We start from the raw sequence: 23427 nt of genomic DNA on the forward strand, positions 1-23427 counted from the left end.
GAGGACATAAATAGATTAGGAGGGAAGTTAAAAAATAAATAGGAAGCCAAAGAGGAACTAAGAAGTTAAATTATCCAGGAATAGAATCAAGAACAGTAAAATACATTGCAGGCTCAATAATAACAAAGGAAGGTTATGATGGGAATAGGACTATTAATGGATAGACAAGATAATACACACAGGTAATGACAGATGAAAGAAATATTAAACAATCATTTTACTTTGGATATTTAGCAGAGAGCTATCACAGGTAGTCAATGTATTGAATGATGAGATGAGCAATGAGATAAGTACATTCAAATAAAAAAGGGGATATACTGAACAGACTAAACAAACTCAAATAAGACAAAGTGCCTAGTACAGATGGACAGCAAACTACAAATCTTAAATAATCTAGGGAAGAGAAAGCAGAGGCAATATCACTCATATTTATTGGTTAAGAAAAGTTGTAGTACAAAAGGACTAACAGATGGATAATTTAATTCCTATGTTTAATAAGGGGGACAGAGCATGTCCAGGGAGTAATGGGCCAGTCAGCTTAGCATCAGTGGTGACAAAAATAATGGAAACCCTAATAAAGGAGGGAATAGAATAACATCTAAAAAAGAGAAATATAACAATGAATAGTCAACATATATTTCAAAAGAGAAGTCTTATTTAATTTTTGAAGGAAGTAAGAGAGGGAGAGTATACAGTGGGAAAGCAGTAAATGTAATTTATCTGGATTTTCAAAAGATTTCGATAAAGTGGCCCACAATAGACTAAGATGGTCAGACAATGTGGAGTCAGGTACAAGTGGTAGAAGAGATTGCTTGTTGACTCCAAGACAGATGGCAAAGAATGGAAGTGAAGGGTAGTGTTCACATAGTAAAAGGTGGAAAGAGGTGTTCTACAAGGAACATTGTTGGGACCACTGCTGCTCACAGTTTACATAACAAGTTGGACTGTTAGGACTTTGGAATCAAAAATGCAATTTCTTAGTCTGCTGATGACACCAAATTGGGGAATGATCAACACGGAGGAGGACTGCAAAAAATTGCAGGAGGACATTATTAACTTGCAGAATGGCAAATAAAGTTCAACAAAGATAGATGCGATATATTACGCTTTGGTAGGCAAAAAAGGGAGGTCACCCCCTGAGGATACCCCCCGAAGATACCAGACTAGTTGATAAAATGAATCTGTCACTTCTGCTCTCTTTGAATTCATCAGACAGTGCTTGATTTTTGTCATTTCCTTGGCAGTTGACACCTTGATCCAAAAGCAGCATCCAGACAGGGACTAGAACCTGGGACCCTCAAGATTAAGATCTGGTGCTCTTATTAACTGAAGTATCGGGGCTCCAAGAAACAAAGGGACCTTGGAGTACAAATACGTTGATCATTAAAAGTTGCACCACAGTTAGCAAGGCCATTGAAAAAAGTGCAAACCACTAGCCATAATCTCTAGAGGGGAGAATTGTACAGCAGGTAAATGTTAAATCTGTATCAAACTTTGGGTAGACCACACAGAGTACTGCATACAGTTCTGCTTGCCAAGGAGACATTGGAGAGGGTAGCAAGAAGATTTGAGGATATTGGAAATACGTGGATGTATGAATCAGGAAAAGATTGAAAGACCAAGTCTCTTTTCTTTTGAAAAAAGGCAGCTGAGGAGTGACCTAAAAAAAACTTTCAAAATTACAAGGGGTTTGAATTAGAGAATGTTTCCATTTGTATGGCAGAACACAAATAGAGACCATGAATGTAAGATAATCACCAAGAAAACAAATATGGAATTCAGTAAGTTTCAGTAAATATGATTAGTAAGTTTAGAACGACACAAAGATTGCTGGAGTTGCGGATAGTGATGAACATTGTTAGAGAATACAGCAGGATATAGATAGGCTGGAAAATTGGGCGGAGAAATGGCAGATGGAATTTAATCCAGATAAGACCATAAGACCATAAGACATAGGAGCGGAAGTAAGGCCATTCGGCCCATCGAGTCCACTCCACCATTCAATCATGGTTGATTTCAACTCCATTTACCCGCTCTCTCCCCATAGCCCTTAATTCCTCGAGAAATCAAGAATTTATCAATTTCTGTCTTGAAGACGCTCAACGTCTCGGCCTCCACAGCCCTCTGTGGCAATGAATTCCACAGACCCACCACTCTCTGGCTGAAGAAATTTCTCCTCATCTCTGTTCTAAAGTGACTCCCTTTTATTCTAAGGCTGTGCCCCTGCGTCCTAGTCTCCCCTGTTAATGGAAACAACTTCCCTACGTCCATCCTATCTAAGCCGTTCATTATCTTGTAAGTTTCTATCAGATCTCCCCTCAACCTCCTAAACTCCAATGAATATAATCCCACGATCCTGCGAAGTGATGCATTTTGGTAGATCTAATGCAGGGGGGAGCTATACAATAAATGGCAGAACCATCAGGAGTATAGACGCACAGAGGGATCTGAGTGTGCAAGTCCACAGATCCTTAAAGGTGGCAGCACAGGTGGAAAAGGTGGTGAAGAAGGCATATGGCATGCTTGGCTTTTTTGGACGGGGCATAGAGTATAAAAGTTGGCATATGATGTTGCAGTTATATAGAACGTCGGTTAGGCCACATTTGGAATACTGCGTTCAGTTCTGGTCGTCACACTACCAGAAGGACGTGGAGGCTTTGGGGAAAGTGCAGAAAAGGTTTACCAGGATGTTGCCTGGTACGGAGGGTATTAGCTATGAGGTGAGATTGAGTAAACTAGGGTTGTTCTCCCTGGAAAGACGGAGATTGGGGGGCGACCTAATAGAAGTTTATAAAATTATGATGGGCATAGATAGGGTGAACAGTTGGAAGCTTTTTCGCAGGTCAGAAATGACAAACACAAGGGGTCACAAGTTCAAGGTAAATGGGGCAAGGTTCAATACAGATATGCGGGGGTCATTTTTTACACAGAGGGTGGTGGGGGCCTGGAATGCACTACCAAGCAAGGTGGTTGAAGCAGACACGCTAGGATCATTTAAGACTTATCTAGATAGCCACATGAACAGACTGGGAGTAGAGGGATACAAACGGATGGTCTAGTTAGGAACACATGAACGGTGCAGGCTTGGAGGGCCGAAGGGCCTGTTCCTGTGCTGTATTGTTCTTTGTTCTTTACCCAACAAGTGGTGGGAATGTGGAACTCATGACCACAAGAAATGTATTGATGCATTTAAGAGGAAGCCAGACAAGCATATGAGGGAGATGGGAATAGATGGTTACAGTGATAAATTTGGATGAAGAAAAGATAGGAGGAGGCTTGAGTGGAGCATAAACACTGCCATGGTCTGTTTGGACCAAATAGACTGTTTCTGTGTTGTATATAGTATGTAATTTGTGGACAAAATTATCCCAAATACATAAAACTAGATGCAGTATCACATTTTGGGGATTGGACTATACCAGAACAGCTTTAGGAAATTGATTGCTCCGGTTCTATCCAACCCACTCATGTAATCAATACAAAACAAACTGCTTCAAAAATGGAAAAGAACTTTAAAAATATCTATCAAGGCACTGACCTTTAAATTTTATCCACTGCTTTAATTCAGATGGAGTTTTGAGTAACTAGAAAACAGTACTGTGCACACTGCAAAACTTAATGTATCCTCTCCAATTCCTGATACAATAGAAACAGAAATACGGCCAAACGCACCAGGCACCCGGCCTCTCATGTGCTTAACACCATTTACAAATATGTAAAAGACACTGTAGCAGTGTCTGATCCCACAAATGTCATGTAAACAAAATACATTCCAACGACCAATAAATATCACAATGCAGAAAAGTAAAATATGCAGAAAAATCCAGATTTTGCCATTTTGCTCCAAACATCTTCATAACTGACATTCAAAATGTGTTTTGCTGAGGACACTGCTTTGAATGTGTCCTTTATCCTTATTGAAAAACTAAAACACAGAAGAACGAACCTCAAAAAACTGAGGCAAATAAAAAAAAACAGCAATGGATGAGGAATGAAAATTATATTTTAAAATCCAAGTAAAGGAATGAGTGAACCATCTCCAGTTCCGATGCCATGGTAAAAATTGAGCTATAGTCGAAAAGTAATGGCTTTAATACAATGATTACAAAAGGAAGAAGTAAATGTTGCAATATATTGGAACAATATGTTTGCAACTTTGGAGAAACAAATAAAATGGTGTTCTGCAACTAGAAAGACAAAATCAACTTTCATTCCTATTCATTAACTCCCCCATTAGTTTGGACATTAGTAAACAATACAGGACATTTAATTTTGGAAAGGATTTCAGAAAGCGAGAACAATTTATGTCATGCGGCACCTTCTCCTTGCAATCGGAATTAGCCATCAGTGCATCAAACTTGAAGTTAGTATGCCACAGACTAAAATTATGGTAACTATAATTTGCAAGTTAAGATCATAAATACAAGTTAGCTACTGACAAAATTTACTTTCATCAAGATGTTTCATATTGTCTCATGCACAGACCTTAGAGCTTTTTGTTTCTTCAAGAGCTTCAATCTTACCAGAATTGATTTTAAATAAGCTCCAGAGAGACACTGTCACACAGAGAAGTCAACTTAATTTAAACACCAACTGGTAATAACACTTGGGTATCCAATCATATTCTACTTGGAACATTTGCCACAGCACATATCCGGGGAAAAGAATGGGTTAAGTTTTTAAAAAGTTAACATGGTTGCAATTCTTCTAATCCTCGAAAGCCACATGAAAAAGTCACTAGACACTAATATTCATATAAACTTGTTTGCCCATTCGAGGCACAGCAAGGTGACAGCTGCCATCACAGCATGTATTGAATGTGTAAATTAATAGTAAATTGCATTATATAAATCAGAAGAGTCTGAACTATTTTGTACCACACGTTATTTCATCCCCATGAACCCAAATCCAGTAAAAGTTTTAAAACTTACAAATACCACGTTGGTGTTTTGATTTAGTTAACACTTCAGTGCTGTCAAATGGTTTAATTACCTGCTGCTTAGTACATATATTCAAGTTAATTTGGATATTAAATTGCATTGGAATTATAAAACTAATTTTCTTTTTTTTGGAAGAATATGCTAGCTGAATAATATTCATAAAATACTTGCCTTCCAAATGTCACTATTAATCTTTCCACCATTCAGCACAGCAAAATCAGTCCACGGTTTCTAGATATACAATTAATCACAGAGGAAGGGACACATATGCATAAAAACAGAAAAAAGGACAAGGTTAGCACACTAAAGCAGTTAGTGGATCAGCTTCTAAATGCTACAGTAACATTTCTATTAAAAACTACTGGCTTTTAACAAGATTTGTGGTTAATGATTTACCGTGTTTACAATCCCATGCAACCAACTCTAAACTAAACACACATGTACAACGGAGATAATTATGAATAAAAGAGGAACACAAACTTGCATGAACATACACCTGATTCCATCTCTTAGAAACATCTCCAAGTGTTTCACACAGTAAAGTAATGTTGTTATCAAGGCTGATGCAGCAGTTACATTGTAGACAGCAAGATCCAACAAGTAGCAATGATAGAATTACGAGTTAATTGATTTTTGGTGGTGTTGGTTGAAAGAAATGTTTGCCAGGAAGTTGGGAAAATCCCTGCTCTTGAAAAATACCAGATTTATTGGGCTAAAAATTCAATAAAACCTAATAATAGACACAAGGACTGCGATGTATGATTAATCCGCACCCCTTTAAAGTTATGCAGGGAGCACTCAGACATTGTGCTTTCTGCTTATTTCCATAATTGTGGCGTGCAGCCCAGCACTAAGCACGTCACTGAGTGGCTGCATGTTCAGCAGGGGTCCAAGTTCATGCAAGGTTGGTGCCAATTAAAGCCAGTCAGCACCGCTTAAAAGGTTGAAGGATATTCTGATAGCAGCAGCTTATTCAACTGTCTGGGAAACAGATTGGAAGAACTTTCTTGGTAGATTTCAGAAATAGAAAAGGATTTAAAACTCCATTTAAATTAGAAAATAGTAGCAGCTGTGAAGTGGTAGACTCTATAAGTGCAGAGGTTGGACATGCATGTAACAATGGCAGAATGGTATTAATGGTGGATTTTAACTTCCATGTAGAATGGGATAAGCTGACCAGTATATGTCACAAAAGTGTTAAATTTTCCTGAGTGTGTCCAGGATAGTTTCCTGCAGCAATATGTCTTTGAATCAACAAGGAGGCATGTCACAGTAGATTTAGTAATCAGTAAGGAACCAGATTTAGTTAACAGCTGAATGGTGCATAAACATTTATCGAATAGCAATCATAATATGATAGATAGTGTTCAACCTAATGCTTGGAAGCAGGAGATGCAAAACAGCTGTGAAGATTCTGAATTTAAGCAAGACGGATTCTAATGGGATGAGACAAGGAATATCCACTGCAAATGGAACAATTCTGTTAACGTGACAGAAGATCAGTAGAAGGTGTTCGAAAACAAATTTGATGTGATATGAAACTAGTTTATACCCTTAAAGGACAAAACTTCTACTTGCCAAAAAGGACAGCCAGAGATATCTAAAGACGTAAGAGGTGACATAAAACTAAGCTGAAAAAGTATTCAAATACCCAAAAAAATAGCACAGATCCTGGCAAATAGGAAAGATACAGAGAACAGAAAAAATGACAAAACAAATAATAACTATTGGAAGGAAGCATAAAAATATTACAATGGATATCAACTATAATTTTTAAAAAACAATTACAGGAAGAAGAGAGGGATCAGGGGCAAAGTGGACGCCTTGAAACATGATAACAGTGACATTGTCCATCATTTCCTATTTTCATTGACAGGCTGAATAATTATATTGCATCAATATTTACAGCAATGGAAGAAGTCTGCATGCTAAAGTCCCAAAGAATATAATACTGAATTAGGACAGGGATTCACCAAAATTAATGCAAATAAAATAAGAGTAACAAAGAAAATAATGGCACAAAAGAATTACAAATCCCAGATGGTTTAAAAGGCATTAAGGGAGAACATTATAGATGCATTAACTATAATCGATCAAAGTTTTCTTGACTTGGATCCGGTTCATTGTGATTGAAAAATTGCACATCAATTCATTATTTGAAAAGGGTGAGAAACCACAGAATGGTTTAATAGACCAATAGACATAATAGACCAATTAGCCTCAACATCTGTTGCAGAGAAAATACGAGAATCTATAATTAAGGATAACGTGACTGAACACCTTGAAAATTTTCAGCTGATCAGAAAGCACAGAGGTTGGCCCATGCCTGACAAGTTTGAATTACTTTTTTAATGTGGTGACTGAAGTTATTTATATGGGCTGTTAGATAGCATTTGATAAAATCCCTCCTGGTCCCTAGCTAAATACATCGCTAAAGTTGAAGCTCATAGGCAAATGATTGATCTGGTTAGGAAACTGACTGAGCAATGGAGAGAGTGTAGTAGCAATAACGGGCAGGCAACCTAATTAGCAGAAAGTGACTAGAGGTGCCCCATTAGTGTTATATAATATGTCAAGGGAGAGCAGCATGCCACCACCAGAAGGGAAATACATCATGTGATCCATTCTCAGTTTCACTTTGGCCTGTGAGCAGAACACAGCACACACTGATGATGATGTCTTCAAAATTTCTATCCATGTATATACATTCTCATGTGCCTATTGTAAATAGATGAACTCGTAACATGCTTACACAATCCCTTATGAGCATTTGCTGCCTTTATGTCATTATAAAAACACAACAGTAAAGATCTGTGTTGGGGCCTCAACTATTCACTGTCTTCATGGCTGACTTAAATGATGGGATAGAAAACTACATGTCCAAATATGTCTAGTCCGCAAAGATAGGCATGATGGTAAGCAATGTAGATGAAAAGAGATCTTGATAGGTTAAATTAATGGTAAAAATTGTTATGAATGGATTGCAATGTAGACAAAAATGAGGTCATCCACTTTGAACCCAAAACGGATAACAGGATAGAGTAATTTCAAAATAGTGGAGGTCATAAGAACATAAGAACTAGGAGCAGGAGTAGGCCATCTGGCCCTTCGAGCTTGCTCTGCCATTCAATAAGATCATGGCTGATCTCTTCGTGGACTCAGCTCCACTTACCCGTCTGCTCACCATAATCCTTAATTCCTTTACTGTTCAAAAATGTATCTATCCTTGCCTTAAAAACATTCAATGAAGTAGCCTCAACTGCTTCACTGGGCAGGGAATTCCACAGATTCACATCCCTTTGGTTGAAGAAGTTCCTCCTCAATCTATTTCCCCTTATTTTGAGGCTATGCCCCCGAGTTCTAGTTTCACCTGCCAGTGGAAACAACTTCCCTGCTTCTATCTTATCTATTCCCTTCATAATATTGTATGTTTCTATAAGATCTCTTCTCGTTCTTCTGAATTCCAATGAGTATAACCCCGAGTATGACTGGGTATGTCCTACTCAGTCTTTCCTCATAAGCCAACCCTCTCAACTCCAGAATCAACCTAGTTAATCTCCTCTGCATGCCCTCCAGTGCCAGTATATCCTTTCTCAAGTAAGACTGTACACAGTACTCCAGATGTGGCCTCACCAGCACCTCATATAGCTGCAACATAACCTCACTGTTTTTAAACTCCATCTCTCTAGCAATGAAGGACAAAATTCAATTTGCCTTCTTAATTAACTGCTGCACCTGCAAACCAACTTCTTGTGATTCTTGCACAAGGACACCCAAGTCCCTCTACACAGCAGCATGCTGCAATTTTTTACCATTTAAATAATAGTCCATTTTGCTGTTATTTCTACCAGAATGGATGACCTCACATTTACCAACATTGTACTCCCATCTGCCAGACCCTCGACCACTCACTATCTATATCCCTTTGCAGACTTTCAGCATCCTCTGCACACTTTGCTCTGCCACTCATCTTAGTGTCATCTGCGAATTTTGACACACTACACTTGGTCCCCAACTCCAAATCATCTATGTAAATCGTAAACAATTGCGGTCCCAACACTGATCCCTGAGGCACACCACTAGTCACTGATTGCCAACCAGAATAACACCCATTTACCCCCACTTTTTGCTTTCTGTTAGTTCATCAATCCTCTATTCATGCTAATACATTACCTGTAACACTGTGCACCTTTATCTTATGTAGCAGTCTTTGGTGCGGCACCTTGTCAAATGCCTTTTGGAAATCCAGATACACCACATCCACAGGTTCCCCATTGTCCACTGCACATGTAATGTTCTCAAAGAATTCCACTAAATTCGTCAAACATGACTTTCCCATCATGAACCCATGCTGCGTCTTACCAATGGGACAATTTATATCCAAATGCCTCGCTATTTCTTCCTTGATGATTCGAGCAGTTTCCCTACTACAGAAGTTAAGCTAACCGGCCTATAGTTACCCGCCTTTTGTCTACCTCCTTTTTTAAACAGTGGTATCACATTTGCTGTTTTCCAATCTGCGGGAACCACCCCAGAGTCCAGCGAATTTTGGTAAATTACCGCTAGTGCATTTGTTATTTCTCCCGCCATCTCTTTTAGTACCCTGGGATGCATTCCATCAGGACCAGGAGACTGGTCTACCTTTAACCCCATTAACTTGCCCAACACTACCTCTTCCATGATAATAGTTTCTAGGTCCTCACTTGCATTGCCTTCCTGTCATCAATTTTTGGCATGTTATTTGTGTCTTCCACTGTGAAGACTGACACAAAATACCCGTTCAATGCTTCAGCCATTTTCTCATTTCCAGTTATTACATCCCCCTTCTCATCCTCTAAAGGACCAATGTTTACTTTAGCCACTCTTCCTCATTTTATATATTTGTAGAAACGTTTGCTATCTGTTTTTATATTCTGAGCTAGTTTACTCTCATAATCCATCTTACTTTTCTTTATAGCTTTTTTCATGGCTTTCTGTTGACCTTTAAAGATTTCCCAATCCTCTAGCTTCCCACTAATCTTTACCACTTTGAATGCATTTTCTTTCAATTTGATACCTTCCTTTATTTCCTTAGATATCCATGGCTGATTATCTCGTTTCGTACAGTCCTTCCTTTTCACTGGTATATAAGTTTGCTGAGCACTGTGAAAGATCGCTTTGAAAGTCCTCCACTGTTCCTCAATTGTCCCACCATAAAGGTTTTGCTCCCAGTCTTCCTTAGCCAACGCCTCCCTCATCCCTTTGTAGTCTCCTTTGTTTAAGCACAAGACACTGGTATTGGATTTTACCTTCTCACTCTCCATCTGTATTTTAAATTCAACCATACTGTGATCGCTTCTGCCGAGAGGATCCCTAACTGCAAGATCATTAATTATTCCTGTCTCATTACACAGGACCAGATCTAGGATAGCTCCCTCCCTCGTAGGTTCCATTACATACTGTTCAAGGAAGCTATCGTGGATACATTCTATGAACTCCTCCTCAAGGCTGCCTTGACTGACCTGGTTTGACCAATTGATATGTAGATTAAAATCCCCCATGATAATTGCTGCACCATTTTTACATGCATCAGTTATTTCTTTGTTTATTTCTTGCCCCACCATGATGTCATTATTTGATGGCCTATCAGTGACTTTTTCTCCTTACTATTTCTAATTTCCATCCAAATGGATTCAACCTTTTTTTCTATAGAACCTATATCATCTCTCACTACCGCCCTGATGTCATCCTTAAATATCAGAGCTACACCACCTCCCTTACCTTCCTGTCGGTCCCTCCGAACAGTTTGATACCCCTGGATATTTAACTCCCAGTCGTGACCATCCTGCAACTATGTCTCTGTAATGGCCACCAAATTATACTCGTTCGCAATGATTTGTGCCAGCAACTCATTTATCTTGTTTCGAATGCTACGAGGATTCAGATAAAGTGCCCTTATGCTAGTTTTTGTACCTTCATTTTGAATTCTAACACTTCCATTAACAACATCTCCTGAGTTCTTCCTTTTAATTTTTTCCTGATTTTTGATGTAGTTAGAACATCCTCCCCACATTTTGTCCTTGCTCCCTCCTCCTCAGACTCCTAACATCGGTTCCCATCCTCCTGGCATATTAGTTTAAACCTTCCCTAACCACTCTAGCGAACACTCCATCTAGGACATCAGTCCCAGTCCTGCCCAGGTGTAATCCGTCCAATTTTTACAGGTCCCACCTCCCCCAGAACTGGTCCCAATGCCCCAGGAATCTGAAACCACCACCCCCCACCCCCCCTCCCCCCGACACCATCTCTTCAGCCACGTATTTATCCGATATATCCTGCAATTTCTACTCTGACTAGCACGTGGCAATGGTAGTAATCCTACCTTTGAGGTCCGATTTCTTAACTTTCTTCCTAGCCCCCTGTATTCTGCTTTTAGGACCTCATCCCTTTTTTTACGTATGTCCTTTCTACGAATGTGTACTATGACCACTAGCTGTTTGCCCTCCCCCTTCAGAATGTCCTGCAGCCGCTCGGAGACATCCTTGACCCTAGCACCAGGGAGGCAACATACCATCCTGGAGTCTTGTTTGCGGCCATAGAAACGCCTGTCTATTCCCCTTACAATTGAATCCCCTATCACTATTGCACTGGCACACCTTTTACCCCTCCCTTCTTCAGCAGAACCAACCGTGGTGCAACGAGTTTGGCTGCTGCTGCTTCCTCAAGAGAGGTCATTTCCTTCAACAGTATCCAAAGCCATATATCTGTTTTGCAGGGGAATGGCCACAGGAAATTCCTGCACTACCTGCCTATCTCTCTTGCTCTGTCTGGTGGTCACCCATTCCCTTCCTGCCTGCGGAGTCTGAGCCTGCGGCGTGACCACCTCTCTTTCCAGAGAACTTAGGGAATCCAGGTATACATATCATTAAAATGTCATGAATATAGCGTCTCCAACAGGTCGATGTAATGTGAGTGCGCCAAAAGATCGATGAAACTTGTCTACTGTGTGGGTGAAGAGAGTTCGTATGTTTTCCGCTTCTGTGTGCTAGTTTGCTTCTCAATTTCAGCCTACATCATTGGCTACAGCAAAGAGAGAGAAATGTGTAAACCTCTCCTTGTCAGTTCACAGCCTCTTCATTGGCAGGTCCTTATCTGTACCACCTCATGATGACACATGGAAACTGAGTTCTAAGTGGCTCCAGACTAAAGCTTCAGAGGAACCTGGAGGAGATTTGGCCCTCAAGTCACTGCAGTACACATGCCCACATCCCTGGCACACATGAACTAAACTCCCAGCCATGGGTGAATAGCTCCACTGCCTCAGCAGAGTTGAAGGTTAAGAAAAACAAAATATCTGGAGTGGAGACAAAAGGCAGACTGATAACTAAATGTGCAATCTTTTTGGCAACTCCTGCAATCAAAGCAATGCCAAACATTGCACTTTGTAATTCCTTTGGACCTAGCTTGGAGGATAAGAGGGAGATCCTGACATTTTGGTAGGCCAGAGTCGCCATAAATTTTGCCTAGGCTTGCGCCCTGGACAGCATACTCCAGTTTCACTGGAGAGCATTAAGACAACATGAGAGACAGCAATTAAGTGCGATAAATCTAACTCGATTGGTGTCGAGAATGGGTGCTACGGCCTGTCTTTGGTGGTGGGAGAGACCTTCGTGTATCAAAAGTCAAGCAACCCTCAACTCGTAAGGTGCTGACCTGCCACAGTCCATCTATTTCCATGGATACTTGTAGCGTCTGCTCAATAAGTGGACAGAATCTATTGCACCAGACAAGCAAACAAAACTAATGAAAAGAAAGACGGTGCCAACTATTTGATTGACAAGCTGGAATGTCAGGACCAAATACATGGGGCTGACAGACAACTTGCAGTGGATAGATAATGTGCAAAAGACAGCTCTGATTGGCATGGAACTTGAAAGGCTGAACACTGACATTGCCTCGCTACAAGAGACAAGGCTTACTGAGAGCGGATCACTGAAAGAAAAACATTACACATTCATCTGCAGGGCAAGAGCTCAGAAGAAATGCACGAGGAAGGTGTGAGCTTGGTTGCAAGGAACTCACTACTCTCAGTAATAGAGCTCCCCACAAATGGTGAGAATGTGTTCTCTCCATCAGGGCCAGTTAACCTCTGAGTATCCATGCTCCATTGGCTGTGCTCCACAGCAGAGGTGAAAGATCAGCTCCATGAGGAGCTTGTCACAGCTATCAGAAGGATCTCCAAATCAGGACATCTTTACCTACTGGTGGGTTTCAACAGAGTGCAGAGTATAAGGCGTGGCCTTCCTGCCTCAAACATGGTGGCCTGGGAAAGATAAATGAGAATGGAGAGAAACTAGTTGAGTTTTGCTGCTTCTGCAAGCTTTGTGCAACTAACATCTTTCAGAACAAACCATGCCACAAAATGTCCTGGAGACATCCAAGATCAGGACATTGGCACCAGCAGAATCTGATAGTCACCAGATGTGACTCTGAACAGCATTCTTAAAACATTTAGTTACTACAGCACTGGCTGTGATACATATCACTCCCTGGTCTGCACCAGAGTTCAGATGCAACATTCAAAGTGTTTTTCATTCAAAGCACAGATGGTAACCTTGGGATAAGCCAAAATCAACCATTCTACCTACCTTGATAAAAGCCAACAGCTCTTCAACTATTGAACAGGGGCTCTCTGGCGTTCCCACACAGAGTGCAGAAGCGAAACAGAACATGTTTTGAGACACTATCTGCAAGCACTGCACTCTCAACACATGGGAAGCAAGAGTTTAAATCTGCTGACTGGGGTTCGAGGCTAACATCACTATGATGGAACCTGTCATTGAAGCCAAATGGTCTGTTGACATTTATTACAAGAGATCTGAGCAAGAAGACTCTGAACACACTAAGAGCTGCTTCAAGTAAAGTCCAAGAGACTGCTAGGCAATGCCAGAATACCCACATGTCCTTGGACACAGGGAATGGTAGGGGCATTTATGAAGGGATCAAAAAGGCAACAGATCCATCATCAAAGAAAACGTTTCCACTGAAAACAAAGTGTGAGGCCACACCTAGAGTACTGTGTACAGTTTTGGTCGCCTTACTTGAGAAAGGATATACTGGCACTGGAGGGGGTGCAGAGGAGATTCACTAGGTTGATTCCGGAGTTGAGACGATTGGCTTATGAGGAGAGACTGAGTTGACTGGGGCTATACTCATTGAAATTCAGAAGAATGAGGGGAGATCTTATAGAAACATACAAGGTTATGAAGGGAATAGACAAGATAGAAGCAGGGAAGTCGTTTCCACTGGCAGGTGAAACTAGAACTAGGGTGCATAACCTCAAAATAAGGGGGAGCAGATTTAGGACTGAGTTGAGGAGGAACTTCTTCACCCAAAGGGTTGTGAATCTGTGGAATTCCCTGCTCAGTGAAGCAGTTGAGGCTACCTCATTGAACGTGTTTAAGGCAAGGATAGATACATTTTTGAACAGTAAAGGAATTAAGGGTTATGGTGAGTGGGTGGGTAAGTGGAGCTGAGTCCACGAAAAGATCAACCATGATCTTACTGAATGGCAGAGCAGGCTTGAGGGGCCAGATGGCCTATTCCTGCTCCTAGTTCTTATGCTCTTATGTTCTTATGATATTAAGCCTGTATAAAGTCCAGCCCAGCAGCAAAAGACGCATTAATATCAGGACTCTGTATATTACAATGCTAACACCTATGCATGAGAAAACATTTAAAGTTTAAACTACAGAATAAAACAAGTTCACTTAGAATCATAGAATCATAGAAACCCTACAGTGCAGAAGGAGGCCATTCGGCCCATCGAGTCTGCACCGACCACAATCCCACCCAGGCCCTACCCCTACATATTTTACCCGCTAATCCCACTAACCTACGCATCTCAGGATTCTAAGGGGCAATTTTTTTTTTTTTTTTTAACCTGGCCAATCAACCTAACCCGCACATCTTTGGACTGTGGGAGGAAACCGGAGCACCCGGAGGAAACCCACGCAGACACGAGGAGAATGTGCAAACTCCACACAGACAGTGACCCGAGCCGGGAATCGAACCCAGGACCCTGGAGCTGTGAAGCAGCAGTGCTAACCACTGTGCTACCGTGCCGCCTGGTGGCACAGTGGTGAGCACTGCTGCCTCACAGTGCCAGGGACTCGGGTTCGATTCCCAGCTTGGGTCACTGTCTGGCAGAGTCTGCACAGGTTTCCTCCAGGTGTTCCGGTTTGCTCCCACAATCCGAAAGACGTACTGGTTAGGTGCATTGGCCATGCTAAATTCTCCCTCAGTGTAACCGAACAGGCGCCGGTGTGTGATGACCCGGGGATTTTCACAATAACTTCAATGCAGTGTTAATGTAAGCCGACTGTGACACTAATAAATAAACTTTTTTAAACTTTTAAAATGAAACCTTATTTGAATTGTTAATTTCAGGGTCTCTATTGTCGCTGCCTAACTTTTATTCATTAACAAAACAGAAAATTAAATTTTGTTTTTAAAAAACAAAACAGACTGCACATTAGCACAATATATTAAAGTGGCAATTCTTCATGCCACAGATTTGGGCAAGGTACAGAGTTAAATTCCTCTCCCATCATATCCCAATCTAAGTTGCATCATACAGATGCTGAGGAAAGAAAACGTATTGGTCTTTGGCTGCCATTAATGAAGGCAATAGCAGCAGGCTGGGAGGAAGGTGTGCACCAAACCTCTTGATTATAGGCTTCAAGCTAGGTAGAATTTAAAAAATACTAAAAAGGAGACATGTTGAGCTGAATGGCCTCCTTCTTTGCTGTACAGCTCCATGATTCTTTGAAAAATACTAAACCAAAAAAGACACTGATACCAAAAGAGCAACAACTAAAATTTAAAACAAAACTAAATTTAAAGCAACTAAAACTAAAATTTAAACATAAAAATTAGATATATAAATAGTCACGGCTGCAGGCGGAGTAGAGAGAAGATTTTTGGAAGGGAGGGAACTGTCCAGCACCAATAATCTGGTACACCTGTAGATCAGTTCAAAATTGAAATGACAGAATGCTGAAAACAAGTCATCCTTTCAAACAGACATAGCATGTGCAATATGCAGAATGGTAGTGGAGGGAGAGAAGGATAGTGAGAATGAAATACAAATCCCTTGTCGTTCATTTGCACTCAGTTGATTTTAGAAAGCATTCCCAAATAAATAATGTGCAGATATAATTATGCTAACTTAATACAAAATGTTACCTCGTTTTCTGGAGTGGGAGAAGGGGTAATGGAGTTCAATGATCCTTTTCGTGCGTCTGAGACTTCTGCTGATGTGGATACTGGCCGCTCCCATTGCGTAGTGCCTGTTGGTATATGCCAATAATAGATGCCAGGACTGTCATTGATCTTCTTCCATCCTGGTGGGAGGTCAGGGTCAGTCTGAAATGATTGATCACTCCATATATCTGCTAGGAAATGGAGTTGAAAAAGAAATTAACAAAATTAAAGCACTGATTTAATCCTTGAGGATTACACTAGCATTTCTGATTATTGAAGTAAGCTATAGGTCAGAGACCAGGTGGTGGCGAGTAGGGCTTTTGTCTGGATCCTTTAGACAGAATAAAAGTCACCTCTTTATCAATGAATGTTAAGATTCCTTTAAATCTGGAAAGATCCAATTGGATTCCAAATATGTACAGAGCATAAACAACTCACAAGAAACTAAATATCTGAAAATAAATGCTCATCCTTCAAAGTTGGCCATCCTCAAAATTTGTCAACATCACAACCAACTCCGTGTGATAAGTCATAATGCCCTTCAATTGTTTTTGGTCCCCATCACAGCCCGTTCTTCCCTGTTGCTGACTGCATCCTCCTTTCTGGCTATTTTCTCAGGATCAAACGAAGCAAGCAAAACCTTGGCATTCTAAACTAAGCTTCAAACCCGAAATCCCAATCACAGCACCAGCAAAACTGCTCACTGCTTACTTCCCCTCTACAAAATTCCTCTGGTGCTACCTCAGTCTACCCACCACTGAAAACCTTATCTTTGGTTCATATTCTATTCTGCCCTTCATACTGACCTCCCAAATTAAGCTCTACTCATCCAACATCTATTTCTTTATTAACTAGCAGTGGGGAAGTCACTAAGCCCTGAAACATTCAACATTTAAAATCCTCACCTTTGTCCTCAAATACCTCCATGATCTTGTTGCGCACCTTCTCTAACATTCTCACGCTTATATCCTCTCCCATCTGTCTTTGTGTATTCCCCTCCTCTCTTTCTGCCCCAGCTGCTCTCTGAAGCCCTCTCACGAAGGGAATTTACACTTGGCATCTTATCTTTTTGCTGGCTTTCCACTGAAACCTCCGTCAGTTCTTAAGATCTAACGGAACTGAAAGAACTGGCAATGTGTGATTGAAACTTATGATCTTCATGTAGAGACGTTTTCATTAATTTATTCTTTCACGGTTTGTGGGCATCAGTGGTTAGGCATTTGTTGTCTACACCTAATTGCCCTCGAGTCATCTTCTTGAACTGCTGTAGGAGCACCATTTTTAAACATCAACCAGACCTGCCTGCAGTGATTTAATTCTTTCTAACTTAGTATGCCTACAGCTGAGTAGACACACCATACAACACAGACTGTTTGCATTCATCTGCAAGAAAGAAGGCATTGATCAACGTGATCTAGCTCCTTTATTGGCCACAACATCCTTCATTTCCAGTGTCTGCAGCAATCAGTCCAGAAATCTGAGCAAGGAGCTTTTACCAGGAGAATGAGCACAGGGCAGACAGGGGATGGCTCCATGGTTCAGCAATGTCACCCTGCAGGTTCTCCTCCAGCTAGCACAGGAATGGCTAGAAAGGAAGAGATTCCCACCTGACCAAGGAAATCTGGATGAGATGGTTAGCGGGCCAGGGTTCAGCAGCACATCTGGGTCCATTGTCAGAAATCTGTCAATAACCTCCCCCACACCGCCAGGGTAGGTCTGCGTGAATGATGATCACGCTGTGGCTGTCAGCTGGGCAACACACAATGGGTCTCAATGTTGGGACGTCCAATGTCCATTCTTGCCTCTCTCACTTTTTATATATTTAAAAAAGACTCTTGCAATCTTCTTTTATATTACTAACTAGCTTACCCACATATTTCATCTTCTCCACCCTTATTATTTTTTTAGTTGTTCTCTGCTTGCTTTTAAAGGCTTCCCAATCCTCTGGCTTCCCACTATCCCTTGCATCACGGTATGCTCTTTCCTTTGCTTTTATGCTATCCCCGACTTCCCTCGTCAGCCATGGTTGCCTCGTCCTCCCCCTTAAATTCATTCCAAGGAAGAGGAAGCATGTTATGTTGTGCCTTCTGAATTATCCCCAAAATCTCAGCACATGGCAGCACACTAGAAAGACCACCTAGATACATCAGGGTGGCATAGGTGTTTAACGTTAACCAACTTTTTGGGGGTCAGGGAGTAATATGCAGCAGGGTGCACGTGTAGTTATCCTGGGACAGGAAGCAGGAGAGTGGCTTCACTGACTGGGATTGTGGAGCCTTTGTCTGAAACTGACAACTCAAAATAATATTACAGAGTGCTTTCAAAACATAGATGATCATAGATGTAATATATGTCGATTATGTGATGATCCATAACACACAAACTATTATATGCTGCATGTTACTATGCTGCTTTATTGCTATTTTGGTTTTATTGGCGTGAGGTCACAATTTTAAAATAGGGTCATGTTGGAAAATAAGTTGGGAGACACCAAAGGGTCACTTAAGGCTAATGTTCTGAAGTGACTGGAATTCAGTCTGACTATATTTTGCCTATCAGTTTACATGGACTGTGTACTTACTGAGATAATCAAAGTGCAAGATATATTCTGTAACTTGTGTAATCCTGATAAATCTGTGTACATACAGATTATGGATATGTGTGGGGGTCACAGGGTAGTTGTCATGGGGGACTTTAACTTTCCAAATATTGATTGGAACCTTTGTAGGTCAAATAGTTCAGATGGGGCAGTTTTTGTGCAGTGTGTGCAGGAGGGTTTCCTAACACAATATGTGGATAGGCCGACAAGAGGTGAGGCCATATTGGATTTGGTACTGGGAAATGAACCGGGCCAAGTGTTAGATTTGGTTGTGGGAGAGCACTTTGGAGATAGTGACCACAATTCGGTGTCTTTTGTTATTGCAATGGAGAGGGATAAGGCCGTACGGCAGGGCAAGGTTTGCAATTGGGGGAGAGGTAATTATGATGCGATTAGGCAAGAATTAGGGGGCATAAGTTGGGAACAGAAACTGTCAGGGAAAGGCACTAATGAAAAGTGGAACTTTTTCAAGGAACAAATACTGGGTGTCCTTGATAGGTATGTCCCTGTCAGGCAGGGAGGAAATGGCCAAGAGAGGGAACCATGGTTCATGAAAGAGGTGGAATGTCTTGTGAAAAGGAAGAGGGAAGCTTATGTAGGGATGAGGAAACAAGGTTCAGATGGCTCGATTGAGGGTTACAAGTTAGCAAGGAATGAGCTGAAAAAGGGGCTTAGGAGAGCTAGGAGGGGACATGAGAAGTCCTTGGCGGGTCGGATCAAGGAAAACCCCAAGGCTTTTTACTCTTATGTGAGGAATAAAAGAATGACCAGGGTGAGGTTAGGGCCGGTCAAGGACAGTAGTGGGAACTTGTGTATGGAGTCAGTGGAGATAGGCGAGGTGATGAATGAATACTTTTCTTCAGTGTTCACCAAGGAGAGGGGCCATGTTTTTGAGGACGAGAAGGTGTTACAGGCTAATGGGCTGGAGGAAATAGATGTTCAGAGGGAGGATGTCCTGGCAGTTTTGAATAAACTGAAGGTCGATAAGTCCCCTGGGCCTGATGAAATGTATCCTAGGATTCTTTGGGAGGCAAGGGGTGAGATTGCAGAGCCTTTGGCTTTGATCTTTGGGTCCTCACTGTCCACGGGGATGGTGCCAGAGGACTGGAGAGTGGCGAATGTTGTCCCTCTGTTTAAGGGAATAGAAATGACCCTGGTAATTATAGACCGGTTAGTCTTACTTCGGTGGTTGGTAAATTGATGGAAAAGGTCCTTAGGGATGGGATTTACGACCATTTAGAAAGATGCGGATTAATCCAGGATAGTCAGCACGGATTTGTGAAGGGCAAGTCGTGCCTCACAAATTTGATTGAATTTTTTGAGGAGGTAACTAAGTGTGTTGATGAAGGTAGGGCAGTTGATGTCATATACATGGATTTTAGTAAGGCGTTTGATAAGGTCCCCCATGGTCGGCTTATGATGAAAGTAAGGAGGTGTGGGATAGAGGGAAAATTGGCCGATTGGATAGGTAACTGGCTCTCTGATCGAAGACAGAGGGTGGTGGTGGATGGAAAATTTTCGGACTGGAGGCAGGTTGCTAGCGGAGTGCCACACGGATCAGTGCTTGGTCCTCTGCTCTTTGTGATTTTTATTAATGACTTAGAGGAGGGGGCTGAAGGGTGGATCAGTAAATTTGCTGACGACACCAAGATTGGTGGAGTAGTGGATGAGGTAGAGAGCTGTTGTAGGCTGCAAAGAGACATAGATAGGATGCAAAGCTGGGCTGAAAAATGGCAAATGGAGTTTAACCCTGATAAATGTGAGGTGATTCATTTTGGTAGGACTAATTTAAATGTGGATTACAGGGTCAAAGGTAGGGTTCTGAAGACTGTGGAGGAACAGAGAGTTCTTGGGGTCCATATCCACAGATCTCTAAAGGTTGCCACTCAAGTGGATAGAGATGTGAAGAAGGCCTATAGTGTGTTAGCTTTTATTAACAGGGGGTTGGAGTGTAAGAGCCGTGGGGTTATGCTGCAACTGTACAGGACCTTGGTGAGACCACATTTGGAATATTGTGTGCAGTTCGGGTCACCTCACTATTAGAAGAATGTGGAAGCGCTGGAAAGAGTGCAGAGGAGATTTACCAGGATGCTGCCTGGTTTGGAGGGTAGGTCTCATGAGGAAAGGTTGAGGGAGCTAGGGCTGTTCTCTCTGGAGCGGAGGAGGCTGAGGGGAGACTTAATAGAGGTTTATAAAATGATGAAGGGGATAGATAGAGTGAACGTTCAAAGACTATTTCCTCGGGTGGATGGAGCTATTACAAGGGGGCATAACTATAGGGTTCATAGTGGGAGATATAGGAAGGATATCAGAGGTAGGTTCTTTACGCAGAGAGTGGCTGGGGTGTGGAATGGACTGCCTGCAGTGATAGTGGAGTCAGACACTTTGGGAACATTTAAGCGGTTATTGGATAGGCACATGGAGCACACCAGGATGATAGGGAGTGGGATAGCTTGATCTTGGTTTCAGATAAAGCTCGGCACAACATCGTGGGCCAAAGGGCCTGTTCTGTGTTGTACTGTTCTATGTAACCATATAAGTGGGGTGAGGGAGTAATGATTTATAGTTGATCTTTTCCTGTTTAATATGTGCTTACTCTTCTGTCAAAAGTTAATCAGCAGTCCTGTGACTGTTCATCCACGTTTCTAAAGAAAAAAGTAAATGTTACGACCTACTGAGGTGGGGTTTCACTCTAGGGCTGGCTGCACAGTAGCAGAAGATCATCCTGCGGAGGAGTTCCTATGGAGTGGTCTGGCAGCTGTTGCCAGTTTTAGTCAAATCTTTTTCCAAAAGTCTTCAGAGAGTGGCTCCACAGTGAGACTCGCTAACTATCTCTCTCATATATTGACAGCTCCCACCTGGCCCACCAGCCTTCAGAGCCTGTTTGTCATCCTTAACCGGATGGCAAGCATACTCCCACCGATTGGCTAGCCTGTAAAAATCATGTCAGTTGATACGGGGTCAGAACCTGGAAATGCAGCCGATGTCAGGGTCCTGACCCCAGAACAAGAATCCAACCCCAAGCACCTGACAAGTTGGAGTTTGTTAAAATGAAGTCAAATGTTGTTCTACTGTAGGTAATGGCTTAAATTTGACTTTATTAGAATGCAGCATTCTTCGGAAGTTTGTTTTTTAGGCTGAATGAAAATAACGCAAGTAATGTGCATACGACAAAACCCTGAATTTTGTTTTATCATAAAATCAATAAATCATTGTCTATTTCACAGCAGCTATAAAGTTCTGAGAACGGCTCACACCACAGAGTCAGATGATTGTAATTTTTAATTATATCTATATAATTAGATCTATAAGGTGGCATAGTAGGTCAACAATGAGCACTGCTGCCTCACAGCACCAGGGTTCAATTCCAGCCTTGGATGGCTGTCTGCGTCAAGTTTGCACATTCTCCCCATGTCTGCGTGGGCTTCCTCCGGGTGCTCCAGCTTCTTCCCGCAGTCCAAAGATGTGCAGATTAGATGGATTGGCCATGCTAAATTGACCCTAGTGTTCCAAGATGTGTAGGTTAGGAGGATTAGCCAGCTAAATATGTGGGGTTATGGGGTTGGAGCCTGGGTGGAATGCTCTGTAGGAGAGTTGGTGCAGAGTCGATAGGCTGAATGGCAGCCTTCAGCACTGTAGGGATTCTATAACCTTAAAAATAACAATCTAGCAGTAAAAAGTGTTTGTTTTTAAAGTAACATCTAGAACTTATACATAGTGGAACGCAATTGGGAAGTAAAGTTTACAAGGCACATGTGCTATGAAATAAATCACAAATATAAATATTTTGCTGGCTTTCACTTATTCGGCTTATCTGAACACTAGATTCTTACAAGCACACAGAATGGCAACCTTACAATGGAATTTGGAGCAGAAATATGGCTATAGCCAGATAGCTTCTCACAGGAACCTCTTTCAGCCAATTTCAACAAAACCTTCCTTCAATGTGTCTCTCCTTTGCATCATTCTAAAATAAAGATTATAAAAAGTGTTCCACTACTACCATTTTCCTGCTTAGTTAGCTTAAGTTTAGAACAAAGTAAAAAAAAGAGTATGTGCAGTACTAGGGAAATGCTACACTCTCAGAGGCGCTGTCTTTTGAATGAGATGTTAAACCAGGTCCCATCTGCCCTCACAGGGGGATTCAAAAGGTCCCAAAGCAAAGGTTGCAGAGCAACAGTGACTATGTTTCAAAAGCATTCTATTGGTTGTAAGCACTTTGTGACATCTTGTGGTCGTGAAAAGGCGCATATAAATGCATGTCTCTCCTCTTCTTTTAGTTGATTTTAAAGTAACAATCCCATATAGATATACATGATTAAAATATATCCACTAGTTGAGTAGTTTTGTTCCATTAACTTTTACTGCCATTAGACAATTTGGCAGATATTAACACTCAGTTGGCTAATGGTGATGTGCACAACAGTGTTAATGACTGTGATAGAATCACTGAATATATGAGCAATAGTCTGCAGCTAATTACCAGGAATATCCCATTATATTACGAAGTAAATCTGTTGCTGGATATGTAATTAGCACAGCAGATTTGAAAACTTGATGCTCAAGTAATTGCTCCGTGGTTAGGTGAATTGAAAAATCAACTGACAATCAATAGAAGACATTCAAATATTCTGATAATTTTCA

At 41.4% G+C, this 23427-nt stretch overlaps 1 protein-coding gene across 8 annotated transcripts in view; it reads right to left on the reverse strand.

Moving 5' to 3' along the window:
• The window catches only part of LOC144495888 (amyloid beta precursor protein binding family B member 2-like), a 330576-nt gene that overhangs the window by 142974 nt on the left and 164175 nt on the right, over positions 1-23427 (reverse strand). For 2 of the 8 annotated variants that reach the window (XM_078216713.1, XM_078216647.1), the window contains exons 5-6: positions 16167-16372; positions 5112-5171 (exon numbers count right to left, since the gene is read on the reverse strand). In XM_078216713.1, coding sequence (XP_078072839.1) covers positions 5112-5171; positions 16167-16372 — 266 coding nt within the window. Of the gene's footprint in view, positions 1-5111; positions 5172-5420; positions 5733-16166; positions 16376-23427 lie in introns of those variants that run through there. The other 6 variants (XM_078216657.1, XM_078216637.1, XM_078216696.1 and 3 more) reach the window with 5 other exon arrangements.

Source organism: Mustelus asterias, chromosome 1 (assembly GCF_964213995.1).
Source record: "Mustelus asterias chromosome 1, sMusAst1.hap1.1, whole genome shotgun sequence".
Classification (NCBI taxonomy): Eukaryota; Metazoa; Chordata; class Chondrichthyes; order Carcharhiniformes; family Triakidae; genus Mustelus; species Mustelus asterias.